At 42.9% G+C, this 20,019-nt stretch overlaps 1 protein-coding gene across 9 annotated transcripts in view; it reads right to left on the reverse strand.

Annotated features, from left to right (window-relative positions):
- TMEM40 (transmembrane protein 40) overlaps window positions 1-20,019 on the reverse strand; it is a 38,905-nt gene that overhangs the window by 9,594 nt on the left and 9,292 nt on the right. For 4 of the 9 annotated variants that reach the window (XM_036332240.1, XM_036332233.1, XM_036332234.1 and 1 more), the window contains 3 exons: window positions 4,254-4,334; window positions 3,515-3,652; window positions 577-666 (listed from right to left, as the gene is read on the reverse strand). In XM_036332240.1, the coding sequence (XP_036188133.1) occupies window positions 577-666; window positions 3,515-3,652; window positions 4,254-4,326 (301 nt within the window). In that variant the 5' untranslated portion in view covers window positions 4,327-4,334. The remainder of the gene's footprint in view (window positions 1-576; window positions 667-3,514; window positions 3,653-4,253; window positions 4,335-20,019) is intronic. The other 5 variants (XM_036332241.1, XM_036332238.1, XM_036332239.1 and 2 more) reach the window with 2 other exon arrangements.

Genomic DNA, 20,019 nt, shown 5'->3' on the forward strand with positions numbered 1-20,019 from the left:
AACTCCAGCTTCATGGGCAGCATTTATTAGACACCTCCTGTGTGCCAGGATTTGTACTAGGCATTCATCCAGGCTCTTTCCCCATGCTCTTTTCTTCCCATGATCCATGTGGGCTGAAATTTATCTTTTTTTTTGCAAAATTATTTTTCTGTTGTTAAAAAATAAAACATGCTCATTGTCAAATATTTATACTATAGAATAGTTCCAACAAGAGAAAATAAAAATCACCCATAATTTAACTACCCAGAGATAACCACTATTAGCATTTGGGTACTTTTCCTTCCAGTCTTGTTTGTAGCCACATCTGAGTGAAATTGGACAAAGCGTATATGCGGTCAAACTGATGATATGATTTGACATCCTTCTTTTTCACTTCAGAGCGATATAAAGAACAGAGGGCTCTAACCGGGACGGGTGTGGCATCACTGACCTGTTCTGCAGTTGCTGGACATTAGGTTGTTTCCCAACTATAAACAATGCTGCTAGGAACATCTTCCCACAGACATGCTCAGGCCCAGGGAGACTCAACAGTGAGACGAGTGGGAAGAGGAGAAATGGTTAAGGCCTGTTGCCTACCCGGTGAGCCGCCCCTGTGGGAGTGTCCAGCCCCCCGACTCTGCCGGTGTTTTCTGGTTTTTCTGGGGTGCTGGTCCTCATCACTGCTCTCTGCAGGGAACAAACACAAGCTGTAGGAGAACCTCGGCCTGAAAGGAGCCTAGAATACATTGTTCTGTTGTTCATCCTCAGAATTTAGTTTTTGTGAGGAGTGTGGTCTGGGAAAAATAGACTAACGTGTTTAGTGATTATCTCTGGGAGACAGAGCAAAGGATGGTTGTTTCTTCTTCTTTCTATATCGTTACATGTTCCACATTTTGTACAACATGTCTATGGGTGCCCAGCTGGTGTGGCTCAGTGGTTGAGCATTGACCTATGAACTAGGAGGTCACGATTCGATTCCTGGTCAGGGTTGTGGGTCGGTCCCCAGTGTGGGGTGTGCAGGAGGCAGCCAATCAGTGATTCTCTCTCATCGTTGAGGTTTCTCTCTCTCTCCCTCTCCCTTCCTCTCTGAAATCAATAAAAATATATTTTTAAAAAATGTGCCTATGAGTAATCTTTCACAATAAAAATTTAATTAAAAAATAACAGGCTAGCCGAAACCGGTTTGGCTCAGTGGATAGAGCGTCGGCCTGCGGACTGAAGGGTCCCGGATTCGATTCCGGTCAGGGGCATGTATGTACCTGGGTTGCGGGCACATCCCCGGTGGGGGATGTGCAGGAGGCGGCTGGTCGATGTTTCTCTCTCATCGATGTTTCTGACTCTCTATCTCTCTCCCTTCCTCTCTGTAAAAAATCAATAAAATATATTAAAAAAAAATAACAGGCTACATTAAGAACAAAAAGATGTAGGGAGAACAGTGCTGGGTGTACGACTATCAGTTAGGGTCCTGGGCCTGGAGGAAGGCTGGGGGCTACAGTGAGCCGATCGGGCTGGGGGCCTTGAGGTCACCATCTGAGCCTGAAGGATGGACATGGTCTGACTCCCAGCAGCAGGCCAGTCACTGTGGGTCAGACACAGGATCCTGAATATCAGTCTGTCCCTGTGTGCTCTGTGTTAATTGCTTTCTCTTAGTGTTCAGTTTTGCTAACCACAGCCAATCCCACGTGCGCTGTGGAGACAGGAGGGAAGTGCTCTATGGCCACGCTTGAGGGACATTAGTGTGGGAGCAGCACCCCCTAAGGGGCAACCAGAATCAGAACACAGAATGTCCCCTCGCACCACAAAGGAGAAACACAGGGACAGAGTCCCCCTGGCAAGAGTCCCCTGCTCCCGGAAGCCCTTCTTCCAGAGCTAAAGCCCTTAGTGGGTGGGTTTGTGTACGTTTAATAAGGGCGGTGGTTTCCTTTCCAGACCCATGAGGAGACTGGCTACGCACAAACCCACGGGACCCACTAACCATGGTCTCTCTTCTGTCTGCTGAAATAAGCATGGATTTTGTGGCCTTAAGTCTCAGTCTCATCATTTGCAACATGAGGACGTAAGTCTAGGGTGCCAGGGATTTGCAAACATTTTTACAAATTTAGCCTCAGATTGCTTTCATCAAATAATATCTCAGACCCAGGCCCACTATGTACAACAGATCAGGAGCTCTGATTGTGGAGGAATAAACCAGGGCTAATCCTTAGGCTCCTCAGGCCCAGAAAGACCTCCAGGGAATCCCAGGTTACTGAGCCCTCTCCCAGCAGGGCAGTCAGCCTGTGCCTCAGTTTCCTCATCTGTAAAATGGTAACAATAACAGTACCTCCCTTAATGGATTGCTATGAGAATTAATTGAGTTATTACAGTGCTCAGAACAGTACCCGGCACAAAGGTCAGCAGCATCAACACATGTTAGCTATGATGTCGCTGCTGCTGCTGCTATAAACTCAACCTTACATTTCGAATCAAAAGAATAAAAGTGAAAGAACATTCTGCTGTTTATCAGAGAATAATATGATAATTTGTAATCAAGACTCAAATAGAGACACTTATTTCTCTAAACCCACTAAAGTACTTGTGGGGGAGCAATACTTAGGACATGATTTGTATGAAATACTAAAAAAGCAAAAGCAATGGTGGTCTGTGGGAGAAAAAGGGTATGGAATTTCCACTCCAGCGTGAGGGGAAGATGGGGCTACAAGGGAGGCACAAGAGGCGGGGGGAGCAGCCCACGCATTTTAAGGAAGCATTTCAAACCGGCAGCTTTTAATTTACTTAAACCTAATCCTACCTATTAAAAGTTTCTAATAGATATATTAGGTAAACTGTAAATAACTATATAATTAAACGCCATGACCCTCAATTTAAAAATAAATGAATAAATAAATAAATGAAAGCAAAAGCTTTTGAGCAAGGATGCTCATGAATGGGATAAGTTGGTGGTAAGGTGGGGTGGATCTTAACAATAATAGTTCCTTTTTGGGCTTTTACTATGTGCTAGGTGCTAAGATGTTACACATGTGAAAAAATGTTATCGTCATAAGAATCCTATGAGGTAACAACTTTTTTTTGCCATCCCTATCTTAGAGATTAGGACCTCAAGGCATACAGGGTTAAGCGATTTATTCAAGGACACATAGCTAGTTAGTTGAACCCGGGCAGGCTGCTTGACGGACAGGTGCACTGACTCCGGCACCAGACCGTCCCTAGGAAACCTAAATGTTACTTTAGATGAGATGCAGCCACTTGAGGGGTTATCCGGGAGGCATGAGAAATAGCTGCCAAGATATGACAGAATAGCAGGGCAAAATGCAGAGGAGGAGACAGCAAACAATGTTAAACCATGAACGAAACTGTCTATACGATTCTGTATAACTGTGTACAAGTTGTGTGTACAGATAGGCGGGCTCTGGAAAGGAATGCCGACAAATAGAATTGAAGTATCCAGGTGGGGGGTTATGGGGCATGGTTTTCCCATGTAAAAGTTTTCTTGAATAATATAAGATTATGTACGTGTATATTTAAATCTTTGCTGTACCTGAAGCAGAGGAGGACGAGGATGAAGAGGAGGAGGAGGAAGATGAAGAGGAGGAGGAAGAAGACTTGTCTCTCTTATACTGTTTTTGAGGAGAGAGTCCAGCCTCCCTGTCTTGCTTGTGGAAATCTGTCTCTCCATCTGGGAGGAACACATAGGCAAGGATGAGTGTTTCCCGCCCGTCCCACCCCCAGGACCACCAAGGCCTCCTCAGGGGTCTCTCTAGATGTGGGGAGCCAGGAGGGGCTGGTCTCTCCAGGATACTCTTCCCAGAGGCCCCAGGTTCCTAAGAAGGCCCAACGCAGAAATTTCTCTAAATATGGAGCCCAGACAGGGGCTTCTAAGGGCCCTGTCCTGCTCTGAGACCACTAGACTGGATACTAGTAAGTAGTTGCCAATAGAAGATTCTCTGTAAATTTCAGGGCAGGTGGGATCAGATTAAGCCCTATGTTCCTATCTCCTATGCTGGGGCTCTCCCTAGTGCCAGCCCAAGCCCACAGAGACTCTTAGAGAGTTGGGGAGCAGCTGAGGGATCCCACAGCTCGAAAGTGCTGGAGGACAGACTGGACCAAGCACATATGTATGTGTGCATGTGTGTAAAATCACTACTTCTTTAGAGGTTTCAACTGTGACTTGAGCCATTGTACCACCTGAGCTAAGCAGGGCCGTCCTCTGTTCTACCCATTGCTGGACTCCACCTCCCATGAGGCTTTGCCCAGAGGATCAGAGAAGGCAGACATACAGACTACATCTTCTGTATTTCCGTGGACTTGACCGTGGTCTGGAGTCTGGGAGGAGGATCCTGAAGTCTCCATTGCCTTCCCTGGAGGAATAACAATAACAAGGAATTAATATCACTTGTAATTAATAATCAATAACTAGTAGTTAATATCCTTAATACAGAGAGAGCTTGGCAAATAAATAAGAAAAGGAAAAACACTCAATTTAAAAAGAGAAACAACTTACAAAAAAAGAAAAATACAATTAGGGAAATTTGGATAATGATCATCTTTTGACAATATAAAAACTTATTTACTTTTAAAAAACAGGCTTTAGTATTTCAGCAGTTTTAAGTTCACAGTAAAATTAAGTGGACGGTACAGAGATTTCCCATATTCCTCCCACCTCCATACATGCATAGCTTCCCCATTATGAACATCCTCCGCTAGTAATTTTTAGGTGTGATATTTATATCGAGGTTATATTTATTTAAAGTATCCTTAAGTTTAGAGATAAATACTGAAATATTTATAATAAAGTTATATTATGTCTTGGACTGGCTTCAAAATAATCCTGTTTGGTAGTTGGAGGGCATGGGTGGGGATCCAAATAAACAAGCATGACCATCAGTCAGTAGTTGTTGGAGCGATATCAAAATATAAATCGTGGTTCTTTCTGGGTGGTGTTATCATGCATATTTTTAGTTTCTTATTTTTACTTTGCATCTTCTAAATTTTTAGCAGTAGTGCTATTGTCATAATAAAATAACCAATAATTTTTCAATACTTAAAAATGTAACATACTGCCTTATATTAGTATAGCACTTAATGGTTTTCCAAAGGGCTATGTGTCTATAATTCCATATGAGCCTGATCACAAACCAGTCAGGTAGGAAATGGGATTAATTAGTCCTCATATTTGAATTGTAGTTTCTAGACAATGGATATTTAAATTTTTGCCCACCTCCATCCCGCCCCCACCTCTGGCAACCACCTATCTGTTCTCTGTGTCTATGAGATTGGGTTGGTTTTGTTTTAGCAGAGAATCTACTCTTTTTTTTAAAAAAATTTTTTTTAATTTTATTTCTGAGAGAAAGGGGGGAGGGCGGGGGGAGAGAGAAACATCAATGATGAGGGAGAATTACTGATCAGCTGCCTCCTGCATGCCCCACACTGGGGATTGAGCCCACAACCCAGGCGTGCGCCCTGACCACGGAATTGAACTGTAACCGCTTGGTTCATAGACCAATGTTCAACCACTGAGTCATGCCAGCCAGGCCAGAGAACCTACTCTTAACCCACCACAAGACCTTGGCAAGGCAATATCTTTCCCTGTGTCTCAAAGCTGGACGAGCTGGGTGTGAATCCTGACACTTCCAGCTGTGGGAGCTGAGCATGTTACTGAACCTCTTGCTGTGCCTCAGGTTCCTCGTCTATAAAACGGGGACGATAATAGTGCTTGCTTCATAGTATTGTTGTGAAAAGAGCGTGAGCTAAAACACATGAAGCACTTAGAACAATGCTTGGTACAGAGCAAGTGTTGAATAAATGATGATTATTATTAAGACGGAGGAGCTGGGTGGGAGCAAAAAGACAGTATTTGTACAGTGGCAAGAGCATGTGCTTTGGGGTCAGTCTGACCAGGGTCCAACTCCACTTCTGTCACCTGTGCATGGGGTGACCTTGGGTAGAGCAGTTCCCCTCTCTACCTTCTATTTATCACAACTGTGAACCAGTGACAGCAGAGGCTTAGGGAGGAAAGATGGCCAGGGCCTGCCCTTAGAGGCCTCAGAAGATGTGAGTTCCCGCTTCTCCAGGCCTTTTATGACCCTCAGACAATCAGTGTCCAGCCCCAGCCCTGCCCATCTCCCTTCTCCTATTACCCTCTTTCTAGAATAAAAATTCCCATTTTGCAGGGCAGAATTCAGCTAAGCATTAGGAAGTCACTAGGCAATAAAACTGATTAATATTCAGGAATGAATGACTGACAACCACACACCTCCAGGGCATATCTATGTTTTGAAAAGAACTCTTTGTACATAGCAGGTGCCCAGTACATGGTCATTAGCTGAGGTCATCTCTAATGTGGAATTCCAGGTAGAGTGGAGGAAGAGATTTAGAGCACCTATGGGCGGAAGAGAGCTCTGGCTGATGCCAAATACACCGGAAGTTCACCAACCTGTTCCCATCTCCTTCCTGCTCTAGCTGTCACTTGGCAGTCCCTGGCCACACACAGCATTTTCAGGCCTCCAGACTCCTATCTATGCCATTTTCCTATTGTCAGAATTGTATCTGACCTTCTAGGCACAGCTCCATTAACACCTCCTTCATGAAGGCTCATGCTAGCTGCCTGACCAGAACGTTCACTTCTGACCCCTGCTCCATTCACCCTTCTTCCCCCACCACCCTTGGACTTCTTGCTAACAAAGCTGCAATTTTGTTCTTCCAACTCCAGTTAGATATTCATTTTTCCAGTCTTTCTCAGAGCTGAGGATGGCCATGTGACCCAATTTTCACTAATGAAAAGTTAGCAGAAATTTTTTGGTGTTCAGGAATGGTTTAGTTTCTCTTACAAAAGAGGGCAACAGGGCTGGTGTTATGTCTTGCCTCTCCTTCCATCCCTGAACATGACTGTGATGGCAGGAGCTACAGGGGCCATCTTGTGACCTTGAGGAAAAGCCAAAGCAAACTGAGCCCTCGCTCACAGCTGCTTGCTTTCTTGTTATTTGAAACAAATAAACCTCATTTTGCTGAAGCCTCTATTAAGGATTTTTGTTATTTGTAGCTAAATACAATTCTGACAGAAACACATTCCTACACTAATTGAGCACCTACTGTATGCTAGCACTGGAGAAACAGTGGTGAACAAGTTGCAGCACTTTCCTCAAGGAATTTCAAGGTAGACCTGGGGGCTGTTGGAACCCAGGGGCCAAATCAGATTAGAGTCAGTCAAGGAAAGCTGGGGGTGAGTTGGAAGGGCCAGAGGGAATAATGTGCAAAGACACAGAGTGCAGGGCGCCATGGACCACATGGGAAACAGTTGGCAGGAAGCATCTTTAAAGAAGAGTGGGATTTGGAGGTGGCCCAGAGAACACCCCCATTGCATCCCCCAACACATCATTCTCGAGCCATAATCAACTTTGCCTTATACCAGACTCTTCTTCAAGGTAGGGCATCTAGTTGCAAAACTCTGGGAGCTACCGTTCCTATTCACCTTCAGATCTGTGCCCAGGGCTCAGCAGAGGGTCTGACACACCTAGGGTGTGTCTCTTCTACTGGATCATGAACCCCGCCAGGGTTAGAGACTCAGGCTGACTTATTTACGTGTCACCGAACCCTGCACAGGGCCTGACAGAAACCAGAAATGATGATGATGATGACAATAACAATAAATGCTTACTATCTGCCAGGCCACAATCTAAGCATGCTACGTGTATTAACTTGTATTCCTCACCACAACCCTAGGACGGCTCACCATGGTTGTGCCCATTTTATAGGTTAAGAACATTGAGGCAGAGAGACACTAAGAAACTTCCCCAGAGCCATGTAGCTAGTAAGTGACTGAGCAACAGTAGTTGTTTGGTCCATCTTGAGGGCTGGAAGGACTAATGCTGGCACCTCTTCCCAGGCCCCTGTCATCTGACCAGGAAAGAAGCCACTAACAGTCATGGGAGTGTTATACAAGTGATGCTGATTTGGCTTATATTTAGCCTCTGGTGGAAGTGTCCTCAGAGCCAAGTTCACTTCCGTGGGCAGTTCTTCAGCACACTGATCCATCAGGAGAGGGGAAATGGTAGGAGCTATCCTTGCCCCACCCTCCCTTCACCCTTATTTCTGCTATGAGAAAGACATGCTATAGACATAAATTCTAACTATGTTTTATTGGTTTTAGAGAGAGAGGAAGGGAGAGGGGGAGAAAGACAGAAACATCTTTGGCCAGGGACCGAATCCACAACCTGGGTATGTGCCCTGACTGGAAATCAAACCGGCGACCTTTTAGTGCACGGGATGACGCTCAACCAACTGAGCCACACTGGCAAAGGCATAGAATTTTTATAACTTAAAACTCAGGGATCAATGGGCAAGGCAATGCTTAACACAAAGGACAGAGGACTCGGTGGAACATCAGGCTCTGGCAGAGGGATTGTTGGGAGGGGCTTCGGAAAACTCAAGTTCAGTGCATGTGATTTGGAGCCAAGAAGGACAACCATAGGCAGTTGACAGAGAAGTGAAGAAAGAAGAAAGCAGGAAGAGGAAAAGAAGCATGGCATGTCCCCTGCGATCTAATTTTATTCATGCAAGTCTTATTTGTTTTATGCAGGAAAACCTTAGGTTTAGATGGACAAAGTGACTTGTCCAAGGTCTCCCAGCTTACAGATGACCCCTACCCAGACAGAGAACCCTATCCCTAGCCCTGGTTAGAGGCACCTCATGTGGCCCCACATTTGAGGCTGATCCTACAAGGAAATAGACTCATTTTCTAACACTTTTCTCCAAAAGCCCAGCCCTGCTGAGTCACTGGTGGTGCCAGGTCCTCTGCACCCACAGGTCTTGCTAAACCAGATTTTCCCCTTCAATCCAGCCCAGTATTTCCTAAGTTCCTGCTGTCATAAGGGCCTGGGCCCAGAGTGGGAGGGATAGTAGGAGACAGCCTCACAGCCCCTTTCCTGCCCAGCTCACTCAATCCTCATACTAATCAGGAGGGAGGCAGAAAGGGTGGGGATTATTGTCCTATTTTACAAATGGGGGAACCGCAATCTAGAAATGGAGGAACTTGCACAAGGTCACATAGCAACTCAGGGGCAAGGCTGGCTCCAGAACCCTGCCTCTTCATTCAAGGGCTGCTTATCTTTCCCTGGTGTCTCTCCCTGGAGGAGGGGGCTGAGGCAACTAAGATTGAGTTGGATTTCAACAGGTGGCAAAAGGCAGAGTGGGAGAAAGATTCCGTGGAGGGGGTGGGTGGCAGAGGGCAGTTGAAAGGGTAGGAATCCCCTGAGGCTGGGGAAGTAGTCCTGGGCCTTGAATGCCTGGCTAATGGCCAAGTGTTCCTGCAGGTGAACTGTGAGGAATGTTCCTAAGGGTCACAAATGCAGGGCCAGGTCAGTTCAACAAGCCCAGGGCAGGAACTAGGGTTGGGGACACAGGAAGCAGAAATAGCTGGGAGGGGAACAGAGCTGACAGAGAGGGGGTGCTTGCTGGTTTTGCCCACCGGACATCGAAGCTCCCTTCTGGCGATTACACCAAGGAGGCAAGTTAGAGCCCCCAATAATCTCCTCCGGTGTCCCACACCTCCCAAACAAGCATGCACCCTAATTTCAAACATAGACTGGTCAGGCAGACACAGATTCAGGGCCAGCACCCCCCAAATGGATTGTGTTCCCTTCCCATGCTCCTTGGATATGGAAATTCTGGAGGGGTCCCTGCCCTTCACCCAGGTTAGATCATCAGCCTCTCCCTCCCAGGAATCTGACTTGTGACATGTGTGACACAAAACCCAAGGTCAGCTGGCTTTGGTTTGCCCGGACACAGGTCCCTGAAGAGGCAGTTCCTCTCATTTCAGTTCCTGGCCACTGTCTGCTCTGCACTTTGGTTCCTTAGCAATTCCCGCTCTTCTTGTCCAGAAGATCTTGCCCTAGAGACTTGTACCTTTGCTGAGAACAAAGGTCATCTTAGAGCTGGTTCAGCTTCCCACGAGTTTTTATTGTTTCGGTAACAGATTCCCACAAACTTAGAGGCTGAAAACAACAACACAAATTTAGCGTCTCACAGTTCTGTAGGTTAGAAGTCCAATATCGGGCTCACTGAGCTAAAAACAGGTGTTGGCAGGGCTGCCTTCCTTTCTAGAGGCTCTGAGGGAAAACCCGCTTCCTTGCTGCTGTTTTATTTCTTCTCCTTCCTCTTCTCTGCCTCCCCCTTCTTATCCTTCATTTTCCTTGCCTTTTCCAGCCTCTAGATGCCACCCACATCCTTTGGCTTGTGGCCCCTTCTTCCATCTTCAAAGTCAATGATGTCAGGGTCAAGTTCTCCCATGGCACACTCTGACCTCAGTGAAAAACTTACATAAAGAGATAGAAACCAGAGGAGGGAAAATGGCGGCGGTATAAACGGACGTGTCCTGTGCCTTGTCCTGGAGCAGATAAGGGTGAGCAGCTGAAACGGGTAACATGCAGCCCGAATAGGCAGAGGATTTTCAGCTGAGAGACTGTCTGCAGCTAGGAAAGACCGAGAACCCCCAGGAAAAAAAGGACGGTTGGAGACTGCGGCTGAAGCCTCTCGTGGTGCGCCAGCTAAGCAGCGGAGACTGCGCCATCTTGGGTGGTTGTTGCCGGCATCCAGAGACCAGCTACTAACCTGGAAACAAGGGATCTCAAGCAGCGTGACTGCCTGAACTCAGACGAGCACTGCTTCTTCTCACGGAAAGGTTGGACATCCCCTAAAGGTGCGGTTTGCAGTTCGGGTTGGAGGGAGGACCGAGCTCGCGCGCGCGGGGCGGAATCTGCGCCCCACAGACTCTGCAGCCGTTGGGACCAGCGTGACCCGCGAGTGGGGAAGGGGCCCCACAGGGCTGCTGGCAGAAGGGAACGTGAAAAATGAGCCCATAGCTGGACTGGATGTAAAGGAGCAGCCTTGGACTTTGCCAATCTGCTGGCTGCTTGGTGCCAGGGGCGAGTGGGCGCGCGGAGACTGCGCGCGGAGACTGTGCGCAGACCTGGAAGGTGGAGGCTTGCGAATTCGCACAACTATCAGGCTCTTGTTACAGTTCCCCTTAGATCCGTGCATTTGATCATTAAACCCAGTGCATGGGATTCCCCAGTTGGGGTCATTCGCAGAGCCTGTAGGGGAAAGTTCTTTTTGGGGAGCCTGGGAAACAGTGGGCAGTGGCAAGGAACCAGCTCTGGGCAGTGGTCTTTCCCGAATCAGTTCCAAATACCATAGAGGAAAAAAAACAAAAAAAAACACCCTACTGATAGTGAGGACTTATAGCCTCGGAGGTCAATCCAGACACACTGCCACCCAGAGGCAGAGCCACGAACTGTCTCTTCTGCGATCACAAATAAAGGCAGTCTGGTAAACAAAAACAAGCTGCCTTAAAATCAGGTCTGTGGTTTACTGCATGGAGGGACAGTGTATCGCAGGGAAGTTCAACACTCCCCTGAATGCCTGGCAGGACTGAGGCGTGCCAAAAAGAAGAGTGGAAGATCTGAAGCACCTTCACTTCCGAATATTTTTATACATATATATATTTTTTAATTCTTTTTTCACCATTTCATTAAGAACCTATTTTATTTTTTTATTTTATTTTTTATTTTTTTCATCACTTGATTTTACCTTTTTAATTACTACATTTTTTTAACCAGTATTATTGCTATCCTTTTACCATTTTTTCAAGTGTCATTTTATTTTTTATTATTTTTTTTTACTTTTCTTTATTTTATTTTGGGATTAGTGTTATACACACTATTTTCATCGTTCCTTTAGCATCATTTCTCTCTAGCTCACATTTACCCTTAAGCCAAAACTCTCTTCCTCACTTTTCCCCTTTTGTTGTCCTGTTTCTCTTACCCTATTCCTGCTTTGGATTTTACCTATTCCTTCTTTCTACCCACTGTCTAAATTTCACCCTACTTCTATATCTAATTTCCAATCCCTCGCTCTCCCCATACAAATAGCCTCTTCCCCACCTCTATTTCATTCTCTTACTTTTTCTTTTTTTTTGTCTTTTTGTTTTTTTCTTCTCTCCCTTTTCCCAATCTCATTTCGGCACTCCTTTTTGTTTTTTATTTTTCTCTTTAATCTTTTTCTCTTTTTTCTTCTTTATCCCCTAATTCTCTTCACTTGGGGGGTCACCTTTATTTGGGGTTATTAATATCGTGAATGCATTTAGTTTGTTGCCTTGTACGTTGTGCCTTGTTGTGTTGTATTTTGTGCCTTTGAATCAGCGCAGCAGAGAGAGAACTACATAACCAAACGCCTTGAGAAGAGAAATCATGGTGAAACAAAGAACCAACCCAAATATGAAAGAAAAACAGGCATCATCAGGAAAGGAAGTAAACGAAATGGAGGCAATGGAGGCAAGCAACCTGTCAGAGAAAGAATTCAGAGTAATGGCCATAAGGTGGATGAAAAGAATGGAAGACCAATTCAACAATATGTGTAGGAACCAAGAGGAAATGAAGAAGAACCAAGAGGAAATGAAGAGAAACCAAGAAGAAATGAAAAACGACATCACTGCCATAAAGAACTCAATAGAAAGCATCAACAGTAGACTAGAAGAAGCAGAGGACCGCATCAGTGAGCTAGAAGACAAGGTAGAAAAAAATACCCAAACAGAACAGCTTCTAGAAAAAAAAATTAAAAAGCAGGAGGAGAGCCTAAGAGAACTATGGGACAATGCTAAACGAAACAACATCCGAATAATAGGGGTGCCAGAAGGAGAGGAAACTGAGCAAGGAATAGAAAACCTGTTTGAAAAAATAGTAACAGAAAATTTCCCTGATATAGGGAGGAAAAAACTCACACAAATCCAAGAAGCTCACAGAGTCCCAAACAAAATGAACCCGAAAAGACCGACACCAAGGCACATAATAATTAAATTGGCAAACACCAACGACAAAGCAAGAATCTTAAAAGCAGCCAGAGAGAGACAGAAAGTTACCTACAAAGGATCCCCCATCAGACTAGCGACCGATTTCTCAACAGAAACACATCAGGCAAGAAGGGAATGGAATGAAATATACAAAGTCATGCAAAGGAAGGGTCTGAATCCAAGAATACTATACCAAGCGAGGCTATCAATCAAAATTGAGGGTCCAATCAGGAGCTTCACAGACAAAAACGGTCTACGAGAGTTTATTACAACCAAACCAGCAATGCAAGAAATGCTAAAGGGTCTGCTCTAAATAGAAAAAACAGGAAACAAAGAAGGAACGCAGCGGTAAAGAACAAAAATGGCGACTAACAAGTTTCTATCAATAATAACTTTAAATGTAAATGGATTAAATTCCCCAGTCAAAAGGCATAGGGTAAATGAGTGGATAAGAAAACATGACCCATATATCTGCTGTCTACAGGAAACCCACCTCAGGAAAAAAGACGCACACAGACTGATGGTGAAGGGATGGAAAAAGGTTTTTCAGGCCAATGGAAGTGAAAAAAAAGCCGGGGTAGCAATACTTATATCTGACAAATTAGATCTCAAAGTGAAGGACATAAAAAGAGATCAAGAAGGCCACTTCATAATACTAAAGGGAGCAGTCCAACAAGAAGAAATAACTCTGGTAAATATATATGCACCCAATATAGGAGCAGCCAAATACGTAAGAAATCTTCTGGAGGAGATCAAGGGAGAGATTGACAGCAATACAATCATAGTAGGGGATCTTAACACCCCATTATCTCCACTGGACAAATCCTCTAAACAGAAACTCAGCAAAGAAACATCAATCCTAAATGACTCACTAGATCAGATGGAATTAATTGACATCTTCAGAACATTTCACCCCAAAGCCACAGAATATACATTCTCCTCGGGTGCACATTTGCCATCTTCAAAGATAGACCATATATTGGGTCACAGACAAAGTCTCTTCAAATTCAAGAAAATTGAAATCATATCAAGTATCTTCTCAGACCACAAAGGCATAAAACTGGAAATCAACTACAACAAAAACAATCCAAAAAAATCAAACACATGGAGACTAAATAGCATGCTATTAAACAACGACTGGGTCACCAGTGAGATCAAAGAAGAAATAAAAAACATCATGGCAACAAATGACAATGAAAACACAACAATCCAAAACCTATGGGACACAGCAAAAGCAGTCTTGAGAGGGAAGTTCATAGCTCTACAAGCCTACTGCAAGAAACAAGAAACAATGAGAATAAATGACCTAACTCTACAACTCGAAGAATTAGAAAGAGAGCAACAAAAAAAGCCCACTGTAAGCAGAAGGAAGGAAATAACAAAGATCAGAGCGGAGATAAACGACATAGAGACCAAAAAAACAATACAAAAGATCAACAAAACCAAGAGCTGGTTCTTCGAAAGGATAAACAAGATTGATACACCTCTAGCCAGGCTCACCAAGAAACAAAGAGAGAGGACCCAAATAAACAAAATCAGAAATGAAAGAGGAGAAATAACAACAGACCCCATAGAAATACAAAGGATTGTTAGAAAATACTATGAACAGCTCTACTCCAACACACTAGACAACCTGGAGGAAATGGACATATTCCTAGATAAATACAACCTTCCAAAACTTAACCAGGAAGAATCTAAAAATCTCAATAGGCCAATAACTATGGAGGAAATTGAAGCAGTAATTCAAAAGCTTCCAGCAAACAAAAGCCCGGGGCCAGATGGCTTCACAGGGGAGTTTTACCAAACATTCAAGGAAGAACTAAAACCTATCCTCCTCAGACTATGTCAAAAGATCCAAGAGGAAGGAGCACTTCCCAGCTCATTCTATGAAGCCAACATCACCCTAATCCCAAAACCAGATAAAGACAATACAATGAAAGAGAATTATAGGCCAATATCCCTCATGAACATAGATGCCAAAATCCTCAACAAAATCCTAGCAAATCGGATCCAGCAGTACATCAAAAAGATCATACACCATGACCAAGTAGGATTTATCCCAGGGATGCAAGGATGGTACAATATCCGCAAATCAATAAATGTGATACATAACATAAACAAATTGAGAGAGAAAAACCACATAGTCATATCAATTGATACGGAAAAAGCATTTGACAAAATCCAACACCCTTTCTTGATAAAAACTCTCAGCAAGATAGGAATTGAGGGATCATACCTCAACATAATAAAAGCCATATATGACAAACCCACAGCCAACATCATAATCAATGGGCAAAAACTAAAACCATTCCCCCTAAAAACAGGAACAAGACAGGGATGCCCCCTCTCACCACTCCTGTTCAACATAGTACTGGAAGTACTAGCCATTGCGATCAGACACGAAGAAGAAATAAAAGGCATCCAGATTGGAAAAGAAGAAGTAAAACTGTCCTTATTTGCAGATGACATGATACTGTACATACAGAACCCTAAAGACTCCATCAAAAAATTATTAGACTTAATAAATGAATTTGGCAATGTAGCAGGATACAAAATTAATGCTAAGAAATCCATGGCATTTCTTTACACCAATAGTGAACTTACAGAAAGTGAAACTACAGAAGCAATCCCATTTACCATTGCACCAAAAAAATTAAAATACCTAGGAATAAACTTAACTAAGGAGGTAAAAGACTTATATGCTGAAAACTACAGGACACTGAAAAAAGAGATAGAGGAAGACATAAACAGATGGAAGAATATACCGTGTTCATGGATTGGTAGAATCAACATCATCAAAATGTCCATACTACCCAAAGCAATTTATAGATTCAATGCAATCCCCATTAAATTACCAACAGCATATTTCACAGATCTAGAATGAACGTTCCAAAAATTCATCTGGAATAAAAAAAGACCCCGAATAGCTGCAGCAATCCTGAGAAAGAACAAAGTAGGTGGGATCTCAATACTAGATATCAAACTGTATTACAAAGCCACTGTTCTTAAAACAGCTTGGTACTGGCACAAGAACAGACATATAGATCAATGGAATAGAATAGAGACCCCAGAAATCAACCCAAACCACTTTGCCCAATTAATATTCGACAAAGTAGGCAAGAGCATACAATGGAGTCAAGACAGTCTTTTCAATAAATGGTGTTGGGAAAATTGGACAGATACATGCAAAAGGATGAAACTAGATCACCAACTCACACCATACACAAAAATAAACTCAAAATGGATAAAAGACTTAAACGTAAGACGGGAAACCATAAAAATACTAGAGGAATCCATAGGCAGCGAAATCGCAAACATATGCCGAAGAAATTTCTTCTCTGATAATGCTCCTAGGGCAATGGAAACTAAAGAGAAAATAAACACATGGGACTACATCAAAATAAAAAGCTTTTGCACAGCAAAGGAAACCATCAACAAAACAACAAGAAGACCCACTACATGGGAGAACATATTTGCCAATGATACCACCGATAAGGGTTTAATTTCCAACATTTACAGGGATCTCATGAAACTTAACAAAAGGAAGATAAACAATCCAATAAAAAAATGGGCAACGGACCTAGATAGACACTTTTCGAAAGAGGACATACAGAAGGCCGAAAGACATATGAAAACCTGCTCAAAGTCACTAATTATACGAGAGATGCAAATCAAAACGACAATGCGTTATCATCTCACACCTGTCAGAATGGCTATCATCAACAAATCAACAAACAACAAGTGTTGGAGAGGATGTGGAGAAAAAGGAACCCTTCTGCACTGCTGGTGGGAATGCAGACTGGTGCAACCACTGTGGAGAACAGTATGGAGCTACCTCAGAAGACTAAAAATGGAACTCCCATTTGACCCAGTGATCCCACTACTAGGAATATATCCCAAGAAACCAGAAACGCCAATCAGAAAGGATATATGCACCCCTATGTTCATAGCAGCACAATTCACCATAGCTAAGATTTGGAAACAGCCTAAGTGCCCATCAGCAGATGAGTGGATTAGAAAACTGTGGTACATATACACAATGGAATACTATGCTGTGGTAAAAAAAAAGGAACTCTTGCCTTTTGCAACAGCATGGATGGAACTGGAGAGCATTATGCTAAGTGAAATAAGCCAGTCAGAGAAAGATAAATACCACATGATCTCACTCATTTGTGGATTATAGAGAACAACATAGACTGATGAAAAGGGACAGACCCAAAGACTGAGAAACAGCAATCAGGCTATCAATCCCCAGAAGGAAAGTAGGGGAGGGTGGGGGTAAGGGGAAGAGATCAACCGAAGGACTTGTATACATGTATATAAGCCAAACCAATGGACATGGACAACAGGGGGATGGGAGCATGAGTTTGTGTGTGTGGGGGAGGTTGGGGGTTAATGGGGGGGATGAGGACACATTTGTAATACCTTAACTAATAATAAAAATTAAAAAAAAAGAAAAAAGAGATAGAAACCATAAAAAAGAACCAGTCAGAAATGAAGAATATAATAACTTAAATGAAGACTGCATTACAGGGAATCAAGAGCAGATTAGATAAAGCAGAGAACTGAATCAGAGATTTGGAAGACAGGTAGTTGAAAACACCCAATTGGAACAGCAAAAAGAAAAAGAACCCCCCAAATGAGGATAGTTTTAGGGACCTCTGGGAAAACCTCAAGCATAATAATATTTGCATCAAGGGATTACCAGAAGGAGAAGACAGAGAGCAAGGGATTGAAAACCTATTTGAAGAAATAATATCTGAAAACTTCTCTAGCCTGGCGAAAGACATAGACATACAAGTCCATGAAGTGCAGAAAGTCCCAAACAAGATGAACACAGAGGCCCACCCCAAGACACATCAAACTAAAATACCAAAGGTTAAAGACAAAGAGAGAATCATAAAAAAGCAAGAGAGAGCAGTTAGTTACATACAAGGGTGCTCCCATAAGACTGCCAGCTAATTTCTCAATAGAAACTTTGCAGGCCAGCAGGGATTGGCCCAAAATATTCAAAGTGATGTAAAGCAAAGACCTACAATCAAGATTACTCTATCCAGCAAGACTAGCCTTTGGAGTCCAAGGACAGATAAAGATCTTCCCAGACAAGAAAAAGCTAACGGTATTCAACCACACCAGCATTACAGGAAATGTTAAAGGGATTTCTTTAGGACAAAGAAGAAAAAAAAAGACAAAAAAATATGAATAAAATGGTAACAACTACATACCTATCAATAATTACTTTAACTGTAAATGGATTAAATGCTCCAATAAAAAGAAATAGGGTGGCTGAATGGGGAAGAAAACAAGATCCATATATGTATATATTGCCTATGAGTGACCCACTTCAGATCGAAAGACACATGGACTAAAAGTTAAAAGGTGGGCAAATTGGAAGTTACAAAACAGTCATGGGAATGTAAAATACAGGCTAGGGAATACAGTTAAGAACATTACAATAACTATGTATGGCCCAAGTGGGTACTGAAAATATCAGGTGAAACACTTTATAAAGTTTATGATGATCTAACTACTATTCTGTACACCTGAAATCAACACAAAATAATATTGAAAGTAAACTGTAGCCCAGGCCAGTGTAGCTCAGTGGTAGAGCATTGGCCTGTGCACAGTAGGGTCTCAGATTTGATTACCAGTCAAGGGCATGTACCTGGGTTGCCGGTTTGCTCCACACACACATCAATGTTTTTTTTTTATTGTTGTTGTTTTTTTAAAATATATTTTATTGATTTTTTACAGAGAAGGGAGAGGGATAGAGAGTTAGAAAATCGATGAGAGAGAAACATCGATCAGCTGCCTCGTGCACGCCCCCCCCAGTGGGGATGTGCCCGCAACCAAGGTACATGCCCTTGATCAGAATCGAACCTAGGACCCTTGAGTCCGCAGGCCGATGCTCTATCCACTGAGCCAAACCGGTTTGGCCACATCAATGTTTTTCTCTCTTTTTCTCTCCCTCTCTCCCTCCTTCCCACTCTCTCTAAAAAGCAATGGAAAAAATATCCTCAGGTGATAATTAACAATAGCAACAATGTAAGCTGTAATTGAAAATATAAATAACTAAAAGCAAAGGGATTGAAAAATACTTAATGAAAATGATAATGAAAAAAAAAAAAAAAGCTGGGGGCCCTAACCGGTTTGGCTCAGTGGATAGAGCGTTGACCTGCAGACTCAAAGGTCCCAGATTCAATTCCGGTCAAGGGCATGTACCTGGGTTGCGGGCACATTCCCAGCAGGGAGTGTGCAGGAGGCAGATGATTGATGTTTCTCTCTCATCAATGCTTCTAACTCTCTATCCCTCTCCCTTCCTCTCTGTAAAAAATCAATAAAATATATTTTAAAAAAAAAGCTGGGGTAACAATACTTATATCAGACAAAATAGACTTTAAAACACAGGCTATAACAAGAGACAAAAAAGAACATTTTATATACAATAGCCAAGATATAGAAGCAATTTAAGTGTCCATCAGTAGATGATCAGATAAAAAAGACGTGGTAATATATTTGATGGAATATTACTTGGTCATAAAAAGAGTGAAATGTTACCATTTGCAACAAAATGGATGGACTTAGAGGATATTATGCTAAGTGAAATAAGTCAGACAGAGAAAGACAAATACTCTATGATTTCACTTATATGTGAAATCTGAAAAACAAAATAAATGAACAAACAAAACGAAAACAGACTGATGGATACAGAGAACAAACTGATGGTTTCCAGATGGAAGGGGATTAGGGGATAGGCAAAAAAGGGGAAAGGATTAAGAAATACAAATTGGCAGTTACAAAATAGTCATAGGGATATGAAGTACAGCATAGGGAATATAGTCAATAATATTGTAATAGCTGTTCCAGACTTATGGCGGAATCACTTTGTACTGTATACCTGAAACTCATATAATATTGAATATCAAGTGTATTGAAAAATAAAAAAACAAAAACAATGTGAAATTAACAATTTTTAATTTAAAAAATAGTCATAAAATACTGAATTTAAGAGCTTAGACAAATAATGTTAGGCCCTGGCCGGTTTGGCTCAGTGGATAGAGCACTGGCCTGAAGACTGAGGGTCCCGGGTTCGATTCCAGTTAAGGGCACATATCTGGGTTACAGGCTCAATCCCTGGCCTTGGTCAGGGTGTGTGCTGAAGGCAAGCAATCAATGGGTCTCTCTCACATCGCTGTTACTCT

Source organism: Myotis myotis, unplaced genomic scaffold (genome assembly GCF_014108235.1).
Source record: "Myotis myotis isolate mMyoMyo1 unplaced genomic scaffold, mMyoMyo1.p scaffold_m19_p_13, whole genome shotgun sequence".
NCBI lineage: Eukaryota > Metazoa > Chordata > Mammalia > Chiroptera > Vespertilionidae > Myotis > Myotis myotis.